This window comes from Carlito syrichta, unplaced genomic scaffold (genome assembly GCF_000164805.1).
Source record: "Carlito syrichta isolate Samal-C Ts95f unplaced genomic scaffold, Tarsius_syrichta-2.0.1 Scaffold304638, whole genome shotgun sequence".
Lineage (NCBI taxonomy): Eukaryota > Metazoa > Chordata > Mammalia > Primates > Tarsiidae > Carlito > Carlito syrichta.
In genome coordinates, this window is record NW_007248734.1 from 1375050 (window position 1) to 1400230 (window position 25181).

Genomic DNA, 25181 nt, shown 5'->3' on the forward strand with positions numbered 1-25181 from the left:
CACTGGGCCAGCCACAGCTGTACTTTGCTGAACCCTAGGCTAGACTTTCCTCAACATTCCCTTTGAATAACCCTCAAAAGCTATGAAAAATATCCCTGTCCTCAAAAAGATCTCTATCCATAGTCTTGGATTTTTGACTTTGACATTCAGCAAAATAATCAGAATTTAGAGGTAGAAAGCATCTGAGTGGTGCTCAAGTCCAATCTTCTTATTTCATAGACAAAAACAATGGCATTCCAAAAGGTGAAGAGTCTTGTTTGTGGTCTCTGCTTGGTGGCAGAGCCAAGACCAGGGTCCATCCAAGACATTCATGCATAAATAGAGCAGTCACCTGAAGCACTATGTTTTCATTGAGGAATACTATACTCCACAAAATGATCTATTTGTGGGGAATTAGCCTATTGTGAAATGATGCACACTGTTGGCAGCTTAAGATGTCAAACACAGCCAGATGCGGCGGCTCACCCCTGTAATCCCAGCACTTTGGGAGGCCAAGGCAGGAGGACTGACTGAGCCCAGGAGTTAAGGACCAACCTTGGCAACGTTGTGAGACCTTGTCCCTACCAAAAAAAAAAAAAAGAAATCAAAAAATTAACTGGGTGTAGGCTCACATCTGTAGTCCCAGCTACTCAGGAGGCTGAGACAAAAGGATCGCCCAAGCCTAGGAGTTAGAGGCTGTTGTAAACTGTGATCATGCCACTGCACTCCAGCTTGGGTGACAGCATAAGACACTGACTCAAAAAAATAAAAAATAAAAAGGTGTAGAACACAAAATCTCTGCAAGATGAAATGAACAGAGCTTGCATCAGGAACAAAGCATTGAGCCTCCTTATAGCACAGTAAACACTCAAAATCTCAAAGACCTCTTTCAAGTGATTCAAACATCTTGTGAGCACTTAAGTTGTCAGTAAATACCAGAAAGCCGAGTTCCAAAGATGAGATGGTGCCAAAAAACAGTATGCAAGGGAAGGTGGAAAGCTTCTGAAGAGACTGCAAAGTGCAACTCTGCAGAGTCTGCTCAGGCCTTTATCTTGTTTCGTGAGCTGCTGCTGGCATCTCCTACTCTAGGGAAGCTGTCGACCCAAACCGGTGCTTTCTTCTGGAGTTCAGTAAGTGCAACAATGAATTTTGAATTCAGATTTTGCAAATCCTATATTGCAATTATACATAAAAGCAGAAGCTGTCCTCTGCTCTGTGGAGGCCTCCTAGCTCCTGCAGAAGCAAGACTGGCTGCCTGGGCCTGTCTGAAGCAAGGAGCTGTGCATGTCACTGAATGAGAATGTTCAGGTTAGACTGAGCACGTGCAGTGTGAAGTTGAGGCTTAAACCAGTGCTTTGTATGAGTTCCTTCTAATTTAGGACGTTAAGTCATTTGCCATTTGTCGGCATGTGTGTTAAATATGTTCCCAATTCATTGCTTGACCAATAGTTCAATGTATGATGTATTTTCATGCACTGGTGTTTTCAACATCAAGCCAATGAAGCAGGAATTTTAAAAATTGTATATACAGGATGATCACAGCTGCATTCAAATGCATAGAGTAGGAAATTTGCAAAAACCCTAACATGGATTGCCTCTAGGAAGAGGACAATCTGGGAGGTGACTTTTTTCTGTTATGTGTGCTTTTTTTTTTGTATTTTCTAAAACTGATTGATGATGATGTGCACTAGTTTTATAAGGAGAAAACAAAGCATATAGTAACCAAAAAAGCATTTGGCAGGGACAAGTGTAATTAGAGCTGGTGACAGTTGATCTGCCAATACCAAGTAGCAGGAACTAGGATTTATCAACAGTTGCTACTGTTTCATGAAATTTCAGAACTCCCAGTGCATTGCTGCTAATGGATATGTCCTGACATACCCAAGCCAAAGGAAAGAAATGACGTAGCACTTGGGTAAAATGGTGGGGGAAAAAAGGCACTGAAGTGTAAGAAGAGGGTCAATCTGTCTGAGCCATAACCATGGAACTCCAGAAAGAAAGAAAAGACAGTGGAGAATGTTCGTATCAGACAGGCAGGGAGGAGACCAGAATGTGAAACATGGAATGTGATAAAAGGAATTCACCATAGTGTAACCACAGCGGCCTTGGGCTGTCAGAGACTTCACCAATGACGGATCAGAGCAGCTGAGTCGTGCGTGAAAGGCAAGCACATGGACAACGCAGCAGGCCCTCCTGGTCACCTGCTACATGTTGGGGTGGAGGGTGGGTCGGACCAAGAGTATGGCATCCTTGATGGATGAGGACAATACTCTTTTTATATGCTCAAAATGCCTTCACATGTTCACATGCAGACACTCTAGAATTTCAACGAAGCCACTTAAGCCATCTATGATTAGGGCTAGACACAATAAACAACCCTCTAAACACCCCTGCTGTCCTCCCTACACACACCCCAACACACCCACAACACATGCATGCATCCATACACACACAGTACAAACACACACACACACACACAAACATTTATAGGGACGATGGTAAAAGGTGGTTTAGGAGAGTTTGTTTTATCATTCTCTTTAATTTCCACCTATTATTTAATAGATCCATTTTCTCAATCACATGCAAAATAAACTTCAAACGGCCCTTTAACCCAACCATATGGCCACCCTCAAGATCCTCCTTGGTAGAAATTCAAGCATCTTCACTGTGCTTTTGTTTTGCCAGCAGAGAGGAATCAAACTTTTTCAGCCCTGATTTAGGTTTACCTCCCAAGCATGGCTTTTCTACCATGTCTAATATACTGTTGCTATGGCTGACAAGAATGATCTTCACGGTGTGTCAGTTATGTCCAGTTACCAAGTCTCGCACACTTAATTTCACCTTCCTTCTCTACTATAATCCATCATTCTTCCCTAATGAGAAACACACTCCACCAATAAAACACACAGGCGTTTTCCTATCTACATCAAGGATAACCGGCTCCATTTTGTGAAATCACTCAGATGAATGACTCCTTAAAATGTCATTTCACCCAGAATAATTCCCACTCTCAAGTTTTTCTTCTCCCGAAATTCTTATAAGCGCTAAGTGGCACTTTTCGAACCGTTTGCCCTTGTTATCTAAAGTTGTCCACAGCACTAGTTCTCTCATATCCTGTAACCAAGCAACTTTGGGGTGAGCATTGAAAATGTTCCTGTTGCCTAATGGTGCCTAGGAACTGATTTTGTTTTTTCTCTACCCAGACACAGCCAACTTTAGATCTAATCCTCCAGCTGTCATATGGGTGAATGGGGTCACACATTCTTCCAAAACATCACTGGTTTAATCTGGGTAATAATACTTTTCCCAGCTGTCTTTGAGAAACGTGAAAAGAATGGAAAGAGTTTGTCAGATAAATGGGTTGTCATGACCCCAGAGAGCTATGGTGGCAGCAGAGATGCCCCTAACAATTACATCACCCAAGACAAGGTGGCAGGACCTTCTCATGACTTGGAGATGGAGCTTCTAAAGGTCAGGGCTAAGACTGTCTTTCTTCTCCCAACCTGATTTTTTTAAAATTCCTAATTAGACAACTCTTTTTAACAGGGCTCAGGCTGCTGATCTTGACCTGTTTATCAATCTAGTTCCAAAATATGTCATTCAAAACTTCCCCAAGCAAGAATCCAAGCCATTATATCCAGATAGGGAACAGCAACATCAAAGGTGAGTGGTGACATCTGAGTCTCACCACTCTGTGCTTGAAGCTCAGAGAAGCACCAGCAATACATGACTCTCTTGATGGTTCTGACAACTCCACGAAATCATGTATTTGCTATGCACTTTCTGCATGATGCTGACACACCTCTATAACCTTTCTGTGTCTCTACAGTTTCATCTTTAAAATAAAGAGTTGAAGGTTTTTCACTCACACTTTATGTTTCTGAGACAGGGCAGGACCTGGACAATGTGAGTCATAGACCGTGAACCTGCTAAGTAATCAGTAACCCTGTCTCCACAACTCTGCCTCTTACTGTGCCTTGAATCCTCCCTAGTTGCATTCTCTCTGGCTACTTCAACCTTGCGTATCGACTCTCTGGACTATTCCAGTGATTCCTGCGTGGTCTCTGTGCCTGCAAACCAGTGGTTCTACAAGCAGAGAGCCATTTTGCTCCCCAGGGGACATTTGGCAAAATCTGGAGACATTTTGGGTTGTCAAGACGGGTGGGGTTGAAGCCAAGTGTGCTGCTAAACATCCTACAAGTGCACAAGATAGTCCCCCAACAAATAACTGCCCCAATCAAAAGATCAATGGCGCTGAGGTTGAGAAACTCGGCTTCAGCCACACCCACCTCTGATTTGTTCTCTATGTGCCACCGGAGTGATACTAAATACCATTCCATTGAGGTCAAGTTCATGCCCGAAATCTTTCAGCGCCTTCCAGTTGCTCTCAGGTGAAAGTCTAAACTCTCCAGCAAGGAACAGTAGACCTATCGTGATCTGGCCCTTTTCTAATTTTCTGCTTCACCTCTACCATTCCCTGAAGCCCTCTGCCCTGAAACCACACACGCAACCAATGCAGGTGGAAGAGACCACTCATCACTCCTTCCTGTCCAGCTCATCCATTTATTCCTCTGCCTACTAATTTTATGTCAGATGCTCCAATGTGACTAAAAAGGAACAGGAAGTTCTTCAGGCAGCTCAAGGCCCTGATATCTGGCTGGACACACAGAAAAGCGAGCACACAATTCAAGCAGCAGAAAGAGAACTTACTCTGGCCTCTGTGATTCCACTGCCATCTCCCCAACAGGCTATGAGTCTCCTGGGAGAGTCTCCATCTCTATAGCCCACAGCAGGAGTGGTCCACAAGCTGTTTAAGTGGCATCTGTTACAGCTGTTGCATTAAGGAGTGAATGATTCCCAGTCTCTTTAAGTTTGGCTCTTGCTCAGACATAAGTAATAAAATATTAAAATGTAAGGACAAAACAAAATTCATCATGTGCTCAAAAGCCTAGCCACAGGGCCCATCCACAAAGGCAGAAATGCCATCGTTGTTTAGAGCTACATTCTCTGTCTCTCTTCTCTTATATATCAGCCATAAATCTATAAAATAAATATTCATCATATGGAATGTCTGAATCTCATTGCCTGACACTCAAAGACAAGAGACGTGGAACAGAATTCGACCTGTAACCAAGATGCAATGTTATCCACAACTCAGAGCTGTGTCCGCTGTGGGAATAAGCCTTTTAATTTCGTGGTGCCTAGCATTATTTTGCTCTTACTCCAGACAAGGAAGATCACTGCATTTTCTTAATAATTAATAAAATTGATATTTCTACTCCTCTTCCTTTTAAACTGATTCTATAACCTAGAGGTTGTTGTGATTTGTCTGCTCTTCAAAACCTACAAATATGTCCTATAAGGAGACAAATCTCCTGAAGAAAATAATTTTATTAGACACTTATAGAGCTATTGCAGACTTTTTAAGAGAGAGAGAACCATCAGTTTGGCTTTACCACTGATGAAAGGATTTAATGTAGTTCTTTAAAACATCTGGGAAAACTGAAAAGGTAGCTTGTGCATTCCTATCATGCACCATGAATTTTTAAAAAATATATATTGCAGTTAATTATGATGGTTTGTCTACTGTCAATATAGTTTCTATGTTAAAGACACAGCCAATATGTAGCAGCGAAATCACTACAGAAAATGGATGTTTCTAATTGAATGGGGTGAGAGATCCAGAGTAAAGCTTGCCCAGGTAACCCTTCACATCCTGGGGGACTCCTAGACAGTCATGGCTTGGGTTCCATATTTCCCCATGACAACCAATCAACCAGTCTGGTCCTCTAAATTTTATTTCCATCTAGGATTCCATCTTTGCAGACAAGGTACAATTAAATTCCAGTTGGGAGCTGTCCTTTCTCCTCTCTCTTCCATTAACCACATCCTCCTTCATTCAACATTCATGACCTTCAGAAAAAGTCACTCAAAGCAATATTCGGGGCATACACGGGAGGAAACCCAGAAAACTATCAGTGATCAGAAATGAAAGCTGCTTTTTTTTTTCACTTGCAAAACACACACAAACAGATGTGGAACAAATCTGCTGAAAAACATAGACAAGCAACATGGACCCAGAGATTCTGGCTAGGAAAATTAAATTTAACACGAAACTTATAGAACTCATTGTTAAGACAGACAGGGAAGGTCATTAAAACAAGACTATTATCATTGTATTTTGTGACCCAGTGGGGGATAAAAGGTGTCTTCCAAGAGCCCATCTTATATATTTTGCATACTCTCCCTCTATCCATTTTTGGCATTCAACCGTCAGTTCTCCTTTTCTTTTCTTTTTTGAGTTGGAGTCTCACTCTGTTGCCCAGACTGGAGTGCAGTGGCACATGCCCAGCTACTGTAGCCTCAACCTGTTGGGCTCCAGCTGCCCAGTTCTCCTTCTAACCATCAAAGTTTCCCTTCAGGAAATTATTTGTCAAAATTCTTTACACATCAGTTACTGGTACCTCTCCCAACAGTATGCAGATAGCCATAGCATTATTATGCACTGAAAAGTTTTCTTCTATGAACAGAAGCCTTCACTTGAAGCTAGAGGTGAAGGTGATCTTTTGGGAACAGAATGAACTACTCTCTTGAAACTGCCAAATTTTCAAGGATGAAACAAAAAATCATAAAATGTTAAGAAAGTCATGTTGGTATCCAGGATTCCAATAACCTTTATTTTGCATGTATTTATTTTCAATTTACTTTGAAATTAATAAGAATGTGAGATTTGCCTCACCAGGTGTCTGCAGCAAGCAGTGTGATGAGCTTCTTCCCTGACGTTCTTTAAAAAGCCTAGACATACATGGTTGTCTTTAAAAATATAAAAAATTTTGGGTGGAAGTGAACATTTCATTTATTAAGGCTTGTATCAAAACCGTTAGCCAACATAACTGAGGAAAAGGAAACAAGAGGCTGGGAAAATAGTGAGGCAGAAAGGGGATGCCCAGGGTAGAGATACTTGTGGAGAATTCTTTATAATTACCAATTTAATTGTGGTTACAGTAGAAAACAACACCATCACACAGAACTTCCCGTGATGAAGACAACATTCCAAGTTTCAGTGTCCGATATGGCAGCCACCAACCACATGTGGCTACTAAGCATTGGAAATCTGGCTAGTGTGACTGAGTAACTGGATTTTTAATTCTGACGAACCTAAACTTTGTTTTAAATAGCCATACATGGCTAGTGGTTACCACCTTGGTTAGTGTAGGTCTGACACCATTAGTGCTTCCACGTGTAATTGTAGAAATACTTTGTACCAGTGAACTCTCTCTAGGAGAAACTAATAGAACTCACAACATCACACGGCCTTCCAGCTGTGAAAAGCTTACTTACTGAAAACATAGTTTATGACTCACCCCAGAACCCTCCCCACAAAACTCACTATCCAACATACATAGAATGGGTGCCTCCTTCATTCCTCCAGAGTGAGCCTTTGGAAGGAAATGGATGACTTACCCTCACCCGGAGGAAGTTCCTCTTCTTGCTCACTAGGGGAAGGAAGCAAGGGCTGCAGAGGCTCCATGTTAATGATGAGTTGTTTGTTCAAGGAGTGGGAACTGCGGCTCTGAGTAATGTTGGCTCTGGAAACAGACACAAGCCAGTTAGAGTTGGTTTCTAGTGCGAAAGCTGGCCCCTCCAACTCAGTGGTCTACCCAGGCTGGAAACGGCATCTAGACACACACTTGAACCAGTGTAAAGATGACATAATGCTCAAGACACATAGCCCTTTCTGTCCTTATGGTCCTGACAAGATGTCCATATGTCTTCATGCAACCCAGTGAAAGAAAATAGAGTTCCCTACGTGTCACCAGACCTGAGCATGCTAGGTGACAACCAGGGCATTTAAAGAGAAACAGTAAACAAAAAGTTGGGGAGGCAGTTATCACCGAACTAGAAATGCAGAAAGGTGATGAAGGGTATGGCTCAGAGACACTGGACAACCACCACAAAACACAAACAAAACCCTGCCAGATAGATGGCACAGATGTTCTACAGCTACGAACTCTCTGTGTTGCTGGATGTCCAATGTTTAACATCAGTGTTTAATATTCTCAGTTACTCCCTACTCATCAGCTGGTCACGGCTGTTTTCTCCTTCGGAAAGGAGCATGCAGGGGTGTTAGTGGCTGTGACCGGCAGCAGATGGCAATGAAACTGTGCAGGTTTCTCATGAAGACTATTGGCAGGTGGCTAGGATGCCTGTTTACACTGCCTGCTGCAGGAAGACCAGCCGCCTTCCCTAGTCTTCAGGGAGCACCTTTCCCCCTCGCATATTACCCATCAAAACCAAAACCAACCTATCCTTTGAAGATGGTGTCAAATGTGTCCTTCCCCTTGAAGTCCTCCTGGGTTGCCTCTTGCAACACACACACACACACACACACACACACACACACACACACACACACGCACACACACACACAGCTCTCTCTTCTTTCACAGCTCAGCTCATTTGTCACCTCTCTCTAGTGATTGGCGTCTGTACCAGTTCCACTTAACAAGCGCCTCAAGGCAGAGACTGACCTAGCTATTCCCGTGTCCTCACAGTGCCCCAGTAGGTGTCCTGTTAAGGTGTGTTCAGGTTTGAAACTGAAGTTAACTGAATGCAGTCCTGGTTGCCATTTCCACCTGGCCAGTACTCCCTAAGCTGGTTCTGCCTTCTAGCCTGAGCATTTCCATTGGGTGTGGGAGGAGCAAGAAAGAGTAAGATACCTGCTAGTGTCTTGATTTAAAAGTTCTCACAGCTGGCACTGGCTGGAAAGTAAATTAACCACAGAGTCCTTTTCTTTATTCTTTCATTCTACATACACTCACTTTGCAGCTGATATGTATGTATTAGACATTCTGCTTTCTTCTGGGAAACTGTAGTCCTTGCCTTAAATAACTCAGGATCTAGAAGCATGATTGTCCAACTTGTCTGAGACCCACATTAAGATATACATTTTATATTCCCTCTCTGTCTCCCCTGCCACACACACAGGAAGACACACAACCAAAATAAATATTTTATGCAACAGTAGTAACTGTAGCTATAAGTCATTATTTTTTAAAATTCGACTTCATTTTGTTTGAAGCATCGGTCTTCATTTCATGACTCACTAATGTACTATAACCACAGCTGGAAAAGCATGCCTCTTATGAAGGTGACTGATGACTAAGGGTCACATGAGCGTACTAAAGAGGGGACCCCGACCCTGTGTGACTGAGGGAAGAGCCAGGGACAACCTCCCATGGGCGGTGACACCTGCAGTAAGCTCTAATGAGCACAGTGGATTTTATAGGAAAAGGATTGGGAACATTGTGCAGCCATAAAGAAAGAAAGAATCATGAACTTTGCAGCAACCTGGGTGGAATCAGAGTCTATAATACTGAGTGATCTTTCACAGAAACAGAGAACTGAGTATCACATGTTCTCACTCATAAGTGGACCTTGAACAATTATCATAATACTATAAGAAAGGGACTGGCAGTAGTGGGGAACTGCCATGGGACTGGGGAGCCGGATTGGCAGTAGTGGGAAACTGCCAGGGAAGGGGGGGCACACCTCATCAACAAGGGTACCTGTATAATGAACATTTGCATACCTAACCCTGAATTGTGCCCCACATCTTTAAAATTGCAAAAAAAAAAAAAAAAAACAGAAAGAAGGAAGGAAGGGAGAGAGGAGCTCCTTTGCCATGAGCAGTTCCTTCTTTTGTTGTGAAGGTCCTCCATTTTTTAGCTCTCCTGGGATTTACTCTGGCCCTATGGTCGTTCATGATTGTAATTCTAACTCTGCAAAGCACAACATATTGCCATGTAGATGTGGACTGTTGTAGCTCTGAAAAGCCCATCCATCCACCTTTGCACAAAGTGACTCTGAATGGCTCTACCCCATCTCTGACCATCCCTATCAGCTGAGCTGGCAGCTGTCCAATCCCTAGGAATCACTGCTTATGCTACAATGATGGGCTCTCAGCCAGGCTTTATGGGGAACTTTTGCTCACCATCAGCCTTCCTCCTAACGTTCTTCCACTGGATGTATCAAGCATCCTGCCGCCCACCCTGCAACATCTCAATGTCCAGGCAATTACATGGTCCTAGGATAGGCTGACCTCACCAGGGATGAACTCCTAGGCTTGATTGTGCCTTGACACTGGATGGCTAGGAGGATGCCATCTTAACCCAGATGCTCACAGGCTTCTGCTGCTGTGTTGTAGCAGGAGCTCATGGCTACGGACAGGGGCATACAGGGTATGCCTGGGATTAGACCAGATGACTCCAGCAATGGGTTACAACCCCAAGACTCTCCAAAATTATGTTTCAGAGAGGAATATCTCTTCCCTGATAAGTATAAGATGCAGATAAACCCAAAGACAGACACAACTAGAATCCAGGGTCTCAAGCCCTGGTGTTAGACACTATGACAGCTTGGGGGGAAAAAGTAAGCAAGATTAGAAAAAATAATGCAGAGCTCTCACCTTTCCCTACTGCTATGGTCTGAAAGTCTGGGTTCCCCCAAAATTCATTTGTTGAAGCCTAATCTTCAATGTAATGGTATTAAGAGGCGGGGCCCTCGGGAGGTGATTAGGTTATAGTCACCTTGAATAGAATTAGTGTCCATATAAAAAAGTCTAAGGGAACTTGTCTCCCCCTTCCACCACATGAGGACCCAGTAAAAAGGCACCATCTATGAGAAAATGAACCCTCACCAGACGTTAAATCTGCAGGCACTTTGATCTCAGACTTACCAACCTCTAGGACTGTGAGAAATAAATTTCTGTTTTTTATAAGTCACCAAGTCTGTCATATTTTGCTAAAGCAGCCTGAATGAATTAATATAACTGAAACTCCTTGGGGCTAAAGATTATGCCTTTTTATCTAATTCTCTTTTTGCAACTTTCTTAAGGTGCCAACTGATCTAGGCTTCATTTAAAGCAAGATCCCACCAGCACAGTTGTTCTAACAACAAATAAAATACCAGAACTTGAATGGCTCCTTTTTTTTCATTTGCTAAGTGGTTTACATATACTTTATCTCATCTTTTTTTCTCAGTGTGCCTATAAGATAGGCAAGGTAAATGCCATATTTACAGATGAGAAACCAAGACTCAGAGTGTCTTGACTAAAGACACTTATATGAGCAGACTCAGGACTGAAAGCCACATCATCTGATTGTAGGCTGGTGCTTTTGCTGCACTCCACATTGCCTTTCTACATGATTCAGCCTGAAACAAACCAAGGGGACTCTGTTCCCTCCCCCTAAAATGCCCTTTTGTCTCTAGCTACATGAGGTCCCACTGTGTTGAGCACTTTTCTAAAGTATGGGCAAATGTCCCAGCCAGCTTCCACTCTGCACTTTCACCTGATTTCCTCAGTATCACTTCTATGGCTGGGGTCTCCCTAGGACAGGCTGGCATATGTGCCCAGTTTCTCCACTCTCAGAATCCATCCATCAGCTGATCTGCAAAAATGCTTGGTCCACTTTGCAGTCCACTCATGCATGTACTCCCAGCATAGAACAATCTCCAAATGAAAACTCTGGACTGTCATTAAGACCTCAGTTGAGAAAGAAAGGGTTCCTCTGGAAACTGCAAGGACATTCTAACACTGGCACTTTACCCATTTGTTTTTCTCAATGTGCTTGTAAGATAGGTAAGAAAAATACCTTATTTACAGATGAGAAAACTGATGTCATATAACCTGACTAAAAATGTGTTATGGTGGCATAAAATATAATGTCTAAAATTAAGCTCATGGGATTCCAGTACCTCTCCTTGAAAATAAAAGTAGTGCTGGCCTGTTATCTAGCCTCTAAAAACTTCATCTGAGGGATTGTAATGTGAATGCATCTATCATAGTCTAGCTTCTCATATTTGGGTGAGAGACAGTAGAAATAATATCTCCACCTCATATGTATGTGGCTCTTTATGATTTTTAAAGCATTTTATTTTAGTCCCTATAATAAAACCTAAAAAACAGACAAAGCAATGTTATGAATCTCATTTTATAGATGAATAAACTGATGAACTGAGAAGTTAAGTGACTCACACAAGGCCACACAGCTGGTAAGTGACACAACCAAGAAGAGAAGCCATTTGTGACTCTTGCACATTTGCTCATTTCAGATACAAATAATGCCTCTGGGTGTCTGCTGGGGGTGGCTGCTATGCCCAGGTGGCTTACAGCCAGCCCTGGGCTCACCAAGCTGTAGTTGTCTGCCTCCCTGGGCCTCTGGGATGGGCAAGTAATTCTCACTCAGTAGCCAGTCAGGGAAATCTCTGCTTGGAAATCTTGTCATCAGTATTTTCAGTTCATCTCTCTCACACACACACATACACATACACACACACACACACACACACACACACACACACACACACCCTCCTCAGCAGAAGTAGGACTCCTTAAACTTGTCATTCTTTGACAAGCAGAATCTCAGATGTGAGGAAAGACAGCTAATGAAAACCTTATCATCACCACTCTAGACTAATAGTTACCTCTGAGTGCCTACTGACAAGGAGAAAAAGAAAAGGAGAGCCCATTATTCTACTCTCACTTTTGAGAGCCACACCAAAGAACTTGAAATAATTTGGAAATAAAAGAATTATCAAAGAGAAACAATTTACTCCGATACAACTGGCCACTAGGAAGGAAGGAGGAGTTACCAGCAAGAAAGTATTACACATCACCATGGCTCTGGTCACAATGCTGCCTCAGGGGAAATCAAGGTCCCTAGGGCAGCACCTTGGACAGATCTCACGTTTCCAAAAATGACAGGTGTGGCTGTCTTCCCACACTCCTAGTGTATGCATTCATTCAACAAATGTGTACTGGCCTCTGCTATATGCCAAACACTGTGTTGGGTGCTGAGGGATATGGAGATGACCAAGACAGATACAGCCCTTGTCTCCCAGAGCTTGCTTTTAGCATTACTTCAACCAAATTCTTTCTGGTGTTGTCAGAGATCTGAGAGATGCTGCCAAAGAACAGATGACCACAGAGGCATCCTGAGGATGTGGACCCAATAGTCTCTTGCATACACTGGAGGTGGTAGAAGAGAAAGAAAGAGCATGTGAATATGGTCTCAAGGGTTTCTAAGTCTTTTTTTTTGCCGTAATACCTTGGAAGATTTTAGAAGATTCTAGAAAAGGGAAACAATGAATTGTTGGATGCCTCAGCATGTATTCATTTCCCTTCTACATCAGGGATTCAGTCCACTCCAGGAAGAGTGCTTCACTCCAGAAAACCCATTCCCTTCATCCCTCCACAACCTTTTATCAAGAGCCTGTCCACTCAAAGAGCCAGCCAAATGGCCACACCTGGAAGCTACATAGAACTACAGACTAAGGCCAGGCACACTGGCTCATGCTTATAACCCCAGCACTATGGGAGGCTGAGGTGGGAGGATCACTTGAGCCTAGGAGTTTGAGACCAGCCTGGGCAAGACAGTGAGACCTCGATTCTACAAAAATCAAAAAAATTAGCTGGACGTGCTGACGGGTGCCTGAAGTCCTAGCTACTCAGGAGGCTGAGGCAGAAGGATCGCCTGAACCCAGTAGTTTGAGTCTGTGGAAAGCTGTGATTATGCCACTGCACTCCATCTTGGGTGACAGAGTGGGATTCTGACTAGAGGAAGAAAGAAGGAAGGAAGGAAGGAAGGAAGGAAGGAAGGAAGGAAGGAAGGAAGGAAGGAAGGAAGGAAGGAAGGGAGTATCACTCCATACTTTTTGAATAAGGATGTGTATTTTCAACAGGATCCCAAGGTGATCCCTGTGAAAGTTCAAGTTTGAGAGACCCTGAGCCAGGAAACCTTGGTTTCCATGAATAATGCAGACCTCAATTTATAAGAGAAGTATTCATTAACCACCCATAGATGGTAACTATGAGACTCTTGGAAAGCCTTATATTTTTTGTCTCTCTGAAAGTAATTGTCAAAAAAACCAGTTTTCTGATCTGTGTTTGTACCTTCAAGAAACTCCTCTAGTAACAAGTATTTAAGATAAAACAGTAGAGCTTCAAACAAGAAGAATAAAACCCAAACTTAACCACTCGGGGTTGTGCTGCCTCTACTACTAGCTTCCAAGAAAAGGCCAGAAGGTTTCAGGGTGCTACATAGAAAAATGCTCAGAACGCAGAAGCAGGATACTGGAGGTCTAGGCTTATGTCTGCCATCAAAAAAATTTCGGGCTGCCGGGCTCAGTGGCTCAGCCTGTAATCCCGTGCCTTTGGGAGGTTGAGGTGAGTGGATTGCCTGAGCCCGCGGGTTCGAGACCCGCCTGGGCAGCGAGACCTCATCTCTACAATAAATCAAAAAATCAGCCGGGCGTGGTAGTGCACGCCTGTAATTCTGGCTACTTGGAAGGCTGAGACGGAAGGATCGCTGGAGTCCAGCAGGTTGAGGCTGCGGTGGCCGGGAGCGGCCACTGCACTCCAGTCTGGGCGACAGAGTGAGACTCCAACTCAAAAAAAAAAAAAATTTAGGGCCTTGGATGAATCACTTAAATTGTTTGACACTGAAGTTTCCTGGTCTATAAATCAGAAGCATCAGACTAGGCAGTCCCTGAGATCATTTCCAGAACAAAGATTCTGGAAGAGATGAAACGATCCGTTTTACCGTTTCTTCTTTTTCATTGCTGCTGCACTGAATAACCACAATTTGGGACAGGGGAGGGGTCCATCAAGAGACTTTTCTCATTGGTGTGGCAAGCCAAAGATATTCAGGTATTAACCAGAGGTGCCCACTGCCAAGGTGTTCCGCTTTCTCTAGCCCTGCAGTTTTCTCCTGCTTCTTAAAGCAGGAGTGACTGGTTTTGCAGTCTTGCATGTGATGGCTCCCCACTGGGCCATCCAAAAACAGGAATGATCATCTGCACGAGATCTTATTACAACTGCAGTTCTGCACCCCTGGTGTGGGCGAGAAGTGTCGTCTAGATGCCATGCCAGGCTGGCTTAACCACATTTCTTAGGAACAACAGCCTCCTCCCACTGACAACCCCAGGAGACAGGGTGGGAAGTCACTCAGCTCACTCTAGAAGTCACCCTAATGGAAGAGATTGGACAAATCTGAGCATAAGGTAGACATCTCTAGGTTCCAAGAAGGAAAAGGAAGGGTAGGCATCAAACAGTATCTGTGGAACTTACTAAAGAATATAACTTATGATGATCTTGCCTTTAAAAGGAGGAGGTGTCATAACAAGAATATTCAGCTTTACATATTTAACATGTCTGAGGTGTGGAATATACAATGATTCGTGTAAATTGTGGTGGTAAGAAGTTCAACATGGCCAAGAGAATATTTAATTCCTAAGAAGCACCACACATCATTACCTTAGTGGAGATGCAAATCTTGAACCATCAATAACTCAGTCCTTCATTCCTCTGTATGACCCTTGGGAGTCACGGGCCCCATGAGAGGTAGGCCTCTCCCCTCGTGTAAGACAGCCTACCCAGTAGGAGTAGGCCGGTGGAAACCGGCCAAATCTGATGAATGCAGGCAGGAACAGAGAGCACTTCTAAAAGGACAGGATATCAGAGTTTGGCCAGGAGTGTACCAAGAGGTACAGCCGCACCTCCCATACCCTACTTATTCAGGTGACACTCCAGACCTACCAATGACTCTCCAAAGAGTGAGTAACTCAGAGTGGAGCTCAGCTGCACTCACGTCACCACAGCCCAGCTAAGTTTGTCTGAGGAAGACTATCAAGGAGGTGAGAGTGTCCTTATTTAATGCTGGACATCACTACACACAGGAACATTACAGGGAATTTGGAAAAGCCAGCCTTTAAATCCCTCTGTCCATCCCAGAAGCCACCCAGAACCCAAAAGGACCACCCAACCACTCACCTGTGCACCTCAGGAGGCTCTCTCTGGATTTTGGAGCTGGCCTCCACCACCTCTTTGGCAACTTTACCACTGAAAAAGACAGGGACACAATGTGTGTGCACAGACACTCAGAGTAGATGGGCAGGGATATGCACAGGCACCATTTTTTAACTCCACAGTGGCCTGACCCAGCTATAGAAATTCATGAGGGTAAATTACCATGGAATTTGAGAGGGTCCTGTGAGCATGAGAGAGCTGTAGAGTGCAGACAGAAGACAAAGCAGAGCCACAAGCCCAAGGGCACGTATTTATAAACAAAATATTCAAAGGTAAATGGATTCCCCCATCCCTACCCCATCACCAAAAAGGACCCATTGGTACCCACCTGTATCGGAATCTACTTCCTTTAAAAAATATCTTGCTGCTTGACACAGTCTTGATCTGACTGGATTTTGCATACCTTTAAGAAAAGCAAAACACAGGTGGTAATGACACTGGAAAGTCCAAGTAAAACATGCTCTAAAGCTGTGGTCATGGGATATTTTGACTGCAAGAATGAAATAAATTTTATAGTGTGACCCAGATGTGCACACACACACACACTGAAAAAAAAATTTTGGCTGGGTACAGTTGCTCACACCTGTAATCCTAGTACTTCGAGAGGCTGCAGTGGGAGGACTGCTTGAAGACAAGGGTTTGAGACCAGCCTAGGCAACACAGAGAGAGACCGCGTCTCTACAAAAATAAATAGCTAGGCATGGTGGTGCATGCCTGTAGTTCCAGCTACTCGGGAGGTAGAGGAAGGAGGATCACTTGAGTCCAAGAGGTCAAGATTGCAGTGAGCCGTGAAAGTACCACTACACTCCAGCCTAGATAACAGATTGAGACCCTGACTCAAAAAATAAATAAGGAAAGAAGGAAGGGAGAGAAAAAGAGACAGAGGAAGGAAAGAAGAAAGAAAGAGGAAGGGAGGGAAGGAGAGAGGAAAGGGAAAGGGAAAGGGAAAGGAAAGAAGAGGAAAGGGAAAGGGAAAGGAAAGGAAAGGAAAGGAAAGGAAAAGAAAGGAAAGGAAAGAGAGAAGAGGAGAGGAAAGAAAGAAAGGTTTCACAAAAGTTTCACTATGGGTATTGCAAGTTGATATATGTCTATGCTATTTCCTTTTGTTTTTTTTTTAATTCCAGTCATGATCCACACATTTGGTTTCATAATTCATTACTGAGTCATACCTTCAAAAAGGACTAGGCAATGCTAATGGTCTGAAGGGATTCTTCCCCAATTTCTATTTGAAAGACATGGAGAGCATGGAATTTTGTGACATGGCATCGGTAAGTTCACTAGCATTGGAGCACCTTGTTAACTAAGCCCATATTCACATTGCAGCAGAAAATAGCTTCCCAGCAACATGGGTCACTGACTGCGTCACTAAAATCTCACTTACTTTGTACTGCCCAAGGGAGGGAATGAGGACCCCATGTCACCACGGGAATGGCCACTGGCTTCTATGTCACCATGACCCAGTGCCCTTTAAAAGAACCCACACTGGTAGATGACTAAGATACACGAGGAGCAAGAAACCCAGCCAAGCACTAATTCAGCACCTCTGAGCTGTACTCACAAATAAGAACCAAACAGCAACACGCTGAAAAGCATTCTAGAACCTAGGCTGCCTGGAGGCTGCACACAGGACCCTGAATTACTGTGACAGTCAGCAATGTTGGTTCTTTAGCTGTCACTTTAAGACTTACGCAATTGAATCCAACAAATTAGAAAGATCAGGTCTCCCAGAGTTCAGGATCATTTAAAATATTGATAGTCATGAAATCTTAAGTACACATGCACACACACAAAACCAGTACGTTCGATGGAATTCTGAGAAGAGCCAGGAAAGTCCCAGGGTAGCCAGCGATCTGAGCTTCCTGACCTCCATTCATTCGCTCAGCAATTATTAACTGAGTGCCAACCCTGCTCCACACACCAAGGTAAGCACAAGGAAGCCCGTGGCTGGTCTAGTCTAGAGAGCCAGGTAAGGTGCCCTGAGAAAGGGACATCTGAGCTGAGTTCCAGGGACAGGAAGGTGTCAATCAGGGGACAGTGGTGGATGTACCCAGAAGAGCCAGCAGGCACCAATGCCTGCGCATTTAGGGAACTGGAGAAATCCAGTGTGCATTTTTCCACCGTTGTGGTTATTATTATTATTATCATGCACACATATTTTTTCTTTTCCTAATAAAGAAAAGTGAATATACAGATATGCAGAGTAGAATAATGTAAACCTGGAGAGGTAGGCAGAGTCCAATTTTGCAGGACCTGATCTTAAGTGTCCTTGTTAAAGATTTGTATCTTAGCCGGGCTCGGTGACTCAGCCTGTAATCCCGCGCCTTTGGGAGGCTGAGGTGAGTGGATTGACTGAGCCCGCGGGTTCGAGACTCGCCTGGGCAGCGAGACCTCATCTCTACAATAAATAAAAAAAAAAAAAAATCAGCCGGGCGTGGTAGCGCACGCCTGTAGTTCCAGCTACTCGGAAGGCTGAGGCGGAAGGATCGCCGGAGCCCAGCAGGTCGAGGCTGCGGTGGCCGGGAGTGGCCACTGCACTCCAGTCTGGGCGACAGAGTGAGACTCCGACTCAAAAAAAAAAAAATCTGTATCTTTATCCAAAGAACAATGGAAAGCCAGAGTAACTATCTTTTGCCAAAAAGTTCCTTCTCCCCTGAATCTGTGTAAACAGCCTGAGACCCAGCTGGGCACTGGCTACAAATGATAAACAGGGAGAGTGACACAGGCAAGGGAGGGTTGAGAACCTCTGTGGGGATAGAGAGATTCCCATCAATGCAGGGCCCAGAGAAGATGGTGCAAGATCCCTGAGGACACACAGGGAGACAGGAGAGCCACACCTTGGAGGGTCCTGACACCGAGGACTGGCAGCACAGCCTGCTGGTCATAGACAGAGCACACCCATCCAAGAGGATAGAAATCCGTAGCTAGCCACATTAAGGTGGTACTGGCTGCATCCTCCTTCTCCTCCTATGAGGACACCCCTGCTCTGGGCCCATCTACACCCTCTCCCCACCAGCCCTACAAAGCTATAAGCCGGACACTTTGTCTACTGAGCCTGAGGGAATAATAATCACCTATGTCCTTTCCCCATTGTCTTAGTGGAGCTGTTGTTCCCAAGTTCTCAGACTGGGGGAAGAGAAAGCTTTTAAAAAGCTTCTACTTTATTATTATTATTTTATTCTAGGTTCCTAAAGATCCTTGGGGCAAAGTTATTTGCCAAAAAGAAAAAAAAAAGATTAAGAGCCTTCAATGGATTTTTGAAATTCAAATTTAACACTGTGGCCATTTTACAGAAGTCACACCTGCAATTAGCACGGTAGTTATTCAACCTCCAGGGTCACAAGGAGCCTGTGCAGGGGAGGTGATAGCTCTTTTACACTGGTTCAGTCTCAGTTCCCACCCTTCTAGCCTCCATTGAGAAGGCCACTACTGTCCCTTTAGACCCAGATTGACCTCTTAGAGAGAGACCTCATCAAAAAAACCCTCTTACGTGACTCAAGAAATACAGATCAAAAGATACATTTAACAAAAATAGCCAATAACTGTCTGCTCAGAATGAAAGGAGAGAAAAAAGTGTTTGCTCCTTTCTGGCAGGTGTTTCCCCTGGATGATTATTTGTGTCACTTGATTTGCTCAGAGACACTTTCCCAAGAGCACTACTGCCAATTCCCTGCCCTCCCAAATGTCCAGGCAGATTCTTAAAACGTTTCAGTTGAGATTTTTAATAGAACTTTAACAGGGGAGTTTATTATGAAAGTTCAAACAACATAAACCCACTGGGAATTGGGAAGCACAGACTGTAGTGGGTAGGGAAGTGGCAGGGAAAGAGAATGGTGCCTGGGTTAAGGTGCACAGATCCAGGGTAGCGATGCCCAAACCCAGCCGCACATGGAGTATGTATTAAAAGCACAGGTTCTCAGGCTTGATCATGAGATTCTGATTCAGCAGGTCTGAAGAGGGGCTTGATTTTAATCAAGCACTCCAAGGTGATTCCAAGGCAACATTGGAGAAACTCTGCATCCCCATATTCTTGGATGACCCAAGAGGTGACATTTCACCTAAAAGAACAGTGGCTCAGATTCCTACCTCCTTTGGGTTCTGTGACCTTGGTCACGTTGTGCAGGTTTTCTGAACCCCATTTTCTCCAAGTATTGTAAAGTGGGAGGGTGCTATAATACCTACTTCATGGTACTCTGAGAAGAGTTACACAAGATTAAATGTTTTGAAAGCACCTCAAAACTATTCTCAAAACTATAGAGGTTCCAGAGAACCATGTTAAACACTCTGAAAGCAAATAAAAGAGCTCTAACTCTAACCAAAACGTTCCATTTGTTCTATTCACCAGACTTCCTCATCAACATCAAGCCCAGGGGAAGTCTTCCCACGGAAAGCAAAGAATTCACAACCTAGTTAGACTAGCAATGTGCTCCCCTCTGACCCTCAGCCTGCTTTTCTGCCTGTCTTCTCCCACCTCCACCTCCCACTCCCCATCAAAATCCCAACATGGAAGCCTGACTATGTTCACACATCTGACCTCACAGAGAAATTCAGTCAGTCTCTGCAGGAGCACCTCTCCCTTCACCCAGATCTGTGATTTCTTCCCTGACACCTGCTACTGCAGGGGCATGGATGGAGGTCAGGATAGGTGCTGGGGAGGGGGACACTGGACAAAGCTGCAAGAGACCAGTTCTAGAATTAACTGCACAATTTCTACTGATATCATGGTACAAGCTCCCAAGTAAGTATAACAATAACAGCATCTGTCATTACTGAGCCCTTACTATGGGCCATGTCCCATGCAAAGCGCTTTAAATACACTAATTCATTGTATCCTCACAAGAGGATAGAGATTCACATTTTTATAAAAGAAAACCAAGACACAGAAGGATTCATTCACTTAACTATGGTCCTACAAAAAAGGTTGCAAATCCAAGTCTGCCTGATTTCACTGTTTTAAAAATAATGCTTTAGCTATACAGGGTCTCATACTTTAGTGAGCAGCAGAATCACCTGGAAGCCTTTTTAAAACACAAGTCTCTGATTTAATAGGTCTGGAGTAGAGTCCAAGAATCTGCAGTTCCTACAAATTTCCGGAGTGCTGATGCTGGTCCTGGAGCCCTACAGAGACAATCACTGGGACAGAGTACTGTCTTCAACCTGGACTGCATGTTAGCCCAACTGGAAGACTTTTAGCATTACCAACACCTAGACCCCTCATCCCAGATTCAGATGCTTTAAATTAACAGTTTTGTTGAGATAGAATTCATATGCCATAAAGTTCAACTTTTAGATTGAACACTTCGGTGGTTTTCAGTGTAATTCACACATTTTTTAAAAATTGACCAAAATATCAATCACTACAATCTAATATGAAAACATTTTTTGTCCCTCAAAAGAAACCCCTGTACCTATTGGCAGTCACTCCCCTTCCTCCGTCCTTATCTCGCCTACTCCCAGCCCTCAGCAAACACTGATTTGCTGTCTGTCTCCATATATCTGCTTATTTGGGGCATTTCAATGGAATCATCCAATATGTGGTATTTTGCAAAGGGCTTCCTTTACTTAGCATACTGTTTTCAAAGTTCATCCTTGTTGTAGCATCGATCAGTACTTCATTCCTTTCTATGACTGGATAATATTTCATTGTATGGATATGCCACATTTTACTTATTCATTCACCAATTGGTGAACATTTGGGTTGTCATCACTTTTTAGCTAGGAATAATGCTACTGTGAACAGTCCTGAGCGAGTGTTGGTGAGGACCCCGATTCTGGTTTAATTGGGCCTGGGGTAGGATCCAAGCACCCACAGCACTGGAATTTTTCAAAAGCTCCCCCTGGAGATACTAGCATGCAGTCAGGGTTGAGAACCGCTGGTTTAAAACCTTATTATGCAAAGTGTGGTGCATGGACCTGCACCACAGTGTCACCTGGAGCTTACTAGAAATGGGGAGGCCGGGCTCAGTGGCTCAGCCTGTCATCCCAGCACTTGAACCTGCAGGCTGAGGTGAGTGGACTGCCTGAGCCTGCAGGTTCAAGATCAGCCTGGGCAACTTGGCAAGGCCTCATCTCTACAATAAGTCAAAAAAGTATGGTACATATACATGACGGAATACTACACAGCCATAAAAAAGAACAGAATCATGAATTTTGTGGCAACCTGGATGGAACTAGAGTCTATAACACTGAGCGACCTCTCACAGAAACAAAGATCTGAGTATCACATGTTCTCACTCATATAGTGGACCTTGATCATCCAACGTAATACTATAAGAAAGTGACTGACAGTGGTGGGAAACTATGGCGGGGAGGGGAAGGGAAGTGGGATTAACAGTAGTCAATATCTGTCTGGGGACGGGAAGACACCTCTTATCAACAAGGGTGCCTGAACGAAGCATATTTGTATAACTAACCCTTAACTGTACCCCACAATATCATAATAAAAAATATTGATTATAAAAAAAGAAAGGGAGATTAAAATTCAATATAAGAAATAACTTTCTGCCGGGTTCGGTGGCTCAGCCTGTAATCCCGTGCCTTTGGGAGGCTGAGGTGAGTGGATTGCCTGAGCCCGCGGGTTCGAGACCCGCCTGGGCAGCAAGACCTCATCTCTACCATAAATCAAAAAATCAGCCGGGTGTAGTAGCGCGCGCCTGTAATTCCGGCTACTTGGAAGGCTGAGGCGGAAGGATCGCCGGAGCCCAACAGGCCGAGGCTGCGGTGGCCGGAAGCGGCCACTGCACTCCAGTCTGGGCGACAGAGTGAGACTCCAACTCAAAAAAAAAAAAAAAAAAGAAAGAACTTTCTAATTTGAGTCCTCTTGCTGTGCAGTAAGGGGTCTGGCAAAGTAATGAGGTTCTAGAAAATGGAAGTGACAAGGCCAACCACAGATTTTCAATAGGTCTAATTGTAGAGGAGGGGATGTGAAAGGCTCTGTCATCTCCAAAGAGACCATTTGCAATTCTGAGATTCTCTAAAGTGCTAGGTTGACAACAGTGTAAAACCAGAAAAATCCCATTTTGCACCCTGATTAAACATAATTTCTGATGGGATTATCTTCAAGTTTTACAAGCAAACCTAAGTGCAAACATAAGGAAGGATATAAACAGAGTGTGCAGTGGATACAAATAGAATCTTGACATGGGAAAACCCTGAATTCCTAAAATGATGTTTAGAAAAGTTATCAGAAATAGTCAATTTGTCGTTCTTCTGAAGGAATGGAATTTGAAGTGATCTTGTGGTACAGTTTATATTATTCTGAAAAACAATATAATAAACCATATCCAGATTATGGGAAAGAAAAAAAGAAGTACGGTGGTGCATCAATTAAGGCATGGTGGTGCACGCCTGTAGTTCCAGTTACTTGGAAGGCTGAGGCAGAAGGATCGCCTGAGCCTAGCAGGTTGAGGCTGTGGTGGCCATGAGCGTGCCACTGCACTCCAGTCTGGGCAACAGAGTGAAAATTCAACTCAAAAAAAAAAAAATGTCTATTAAAAAGATATTCTGGCCGGGCTCGGTGGCTCCGCCTGTCATCCCAGCACTTTGGGAGGCCGAGGCGAGTGGACTGCCTGAGCCCGTGGGTTCCAGACCAGCCCGACAACTTGGTGAAACCTCGTCTCTACAATAAATAAAAATTAGCCGGGCGTGGTAGCGGGGCCTGTAGTTCTGGCTACTTGGAGGGCTGAGGCAGAAGAATTGCCGGAGTCCAGCAGGTCAATGCTGTGGTGGCCATGAGTGTGCCATTCACTCCAGCCTGGACGATAGAGTGAGACTCCAACTCAAAAAAAAAAAAAAAAAAGAAAGAAAAAGAAATGGGGAATCTCATGCCCACCCCAGACCTTCTGAATCAGAATCTGCATTTTAACAAGCCCTTCAGGTAATTTCTGTGTACATTAACATATGAGAGGCAATAGATTAGGAAATCACTCTGGGTTCTTACCTACCAAGTGTAATATTATTTCTCTGACAAAATGCATACCAAACTCTGAATAAGAAACTTGTCAGGGACTGCTTTTATCTCCTGCACACAGTTCCATACTGAATTGGTGACAGGGAGTGATATTTGAGCCTCTGCTGTGTCCTCAGTGCCAAGGACAGTGCACAGCATAGAACAGGGGTGAGATAGAGACCAATGAACCACAGAATCTTCCCACATGTCTCATGTCTCTCACTGGACCAGCGCCCAGGAACAGCGAGCTCCAGGGTTTGGCAGCACCTCGACAGACAACACATGGAATAAAGGAAGCTCTTAAATGGTGACCAACGCTATGTGGGGGATCCCCTGGGGTCCAGAGTAGGTGGAGAAATCAGAGTTTCTACATCTGGGCTCTGTTCCCAGGCAGCAGATCTCAGAGCCAGGGTTTTCAAAACAGATCAGTGGCCCCAGGCCAGCTGACAACCAGCAGCACATTCACGTCTTAAAAGCACCCTAGGGATTTATAGTCAGCAGCAGCCATGGGGCCACCCCCTTCCCACACAGGTGAAGTAAAAATGAAAGGAACAAACCACCCAGGAAACAAGACCAGGGCCTTGCTCTGCCAGCTGAAACCATTACAACACAGTGTCAGTGGGACAGACAGAGCCAGAGGCAGGACCAGGACCTCTGCCTGGGGAGGGTGGGCGTTGCAGAGGAAACAGGCACCCACCCCCAAGGTTCCCAGAATCACACCTGGCAAAGTCAGAGGGACTGGGCCCTCATCCGGCTGGTACTCACAAAACTCTCATCATTAGCAGAGGGGGCAGTACTAGTAGCCATAGCAGCAGCTGCCACTCTCGCTGGCTAATATGCCTGACAGGACTGACAGGCATCACCAACTGCATTTCACAGATAAAAATTAAATACACGACTCAGAGTGTAAGGGCTCTGTTCTAGGCCACACTCCTGGTAAGAAACAGAACCCCAAGATGGCACCCAAGCCTGTTTACTTCCAAAGCCCATGCTCGTTATACTATGCCACAGCAGTGCGAGCAATGGCACCGGTCAGCTCCCAACCTCCCATTCTACAGCTGAGAAGGCTGAGGTCAGACAGTGCTAAAGTGATTGCCCAAGGTCACACAGCTGGATCAGAACAAACGCAATCTCCCCTTCTTCCTAAAGACAAGGATGGTTATGGAATAATGGGGGAACAAAGGTTTAGGCGAATCTCAAATAAGTACAAATCTTAGGGGTCAGAAACTGAACGAGACAGGCAGAGTCGCATGGCCAAAGACAGAGGTGCTAAACCAAGGACTCTATCAACTGTATACAGTCTGTTACTTGTGCTCCCAGCTAAACCCTCCAAGTCTTCTGAAGCATGCACAAATGACTGGAAGGGGTTTCTTTGACATACCTATTTGA

General features: G+C 44.3%; 1 protein-coding gene across 1 annotated transcript in view; it reads right to left on the minus strand.

Annotated features, from left to right (window-relative positions):
- Positions 1-25181, minus strand: part of LOC103262872 (FERM domain-containing protein 3) — a 73141-nt gene that overhangs the window by 37264 nt on the left and 10696 nt on the right. Inside the window, exons 5-7 of the mRNA XM_008060520.1 lie at positions 16176-16250; positions 15812-15880; positions 7444-7568 (exon numbers count right to left, since the gene is read on the minus strand). Coding sequence (XP_008058711.1) covers positions 7444-7568; positions 15812-15880; positions 16176-16250 — 269 coding nt within the window. The remainder of the gene's footprint in view (positions 1-7443; positions 7569-15811; positions 15881-16175; positions 16251-25181) is intronic.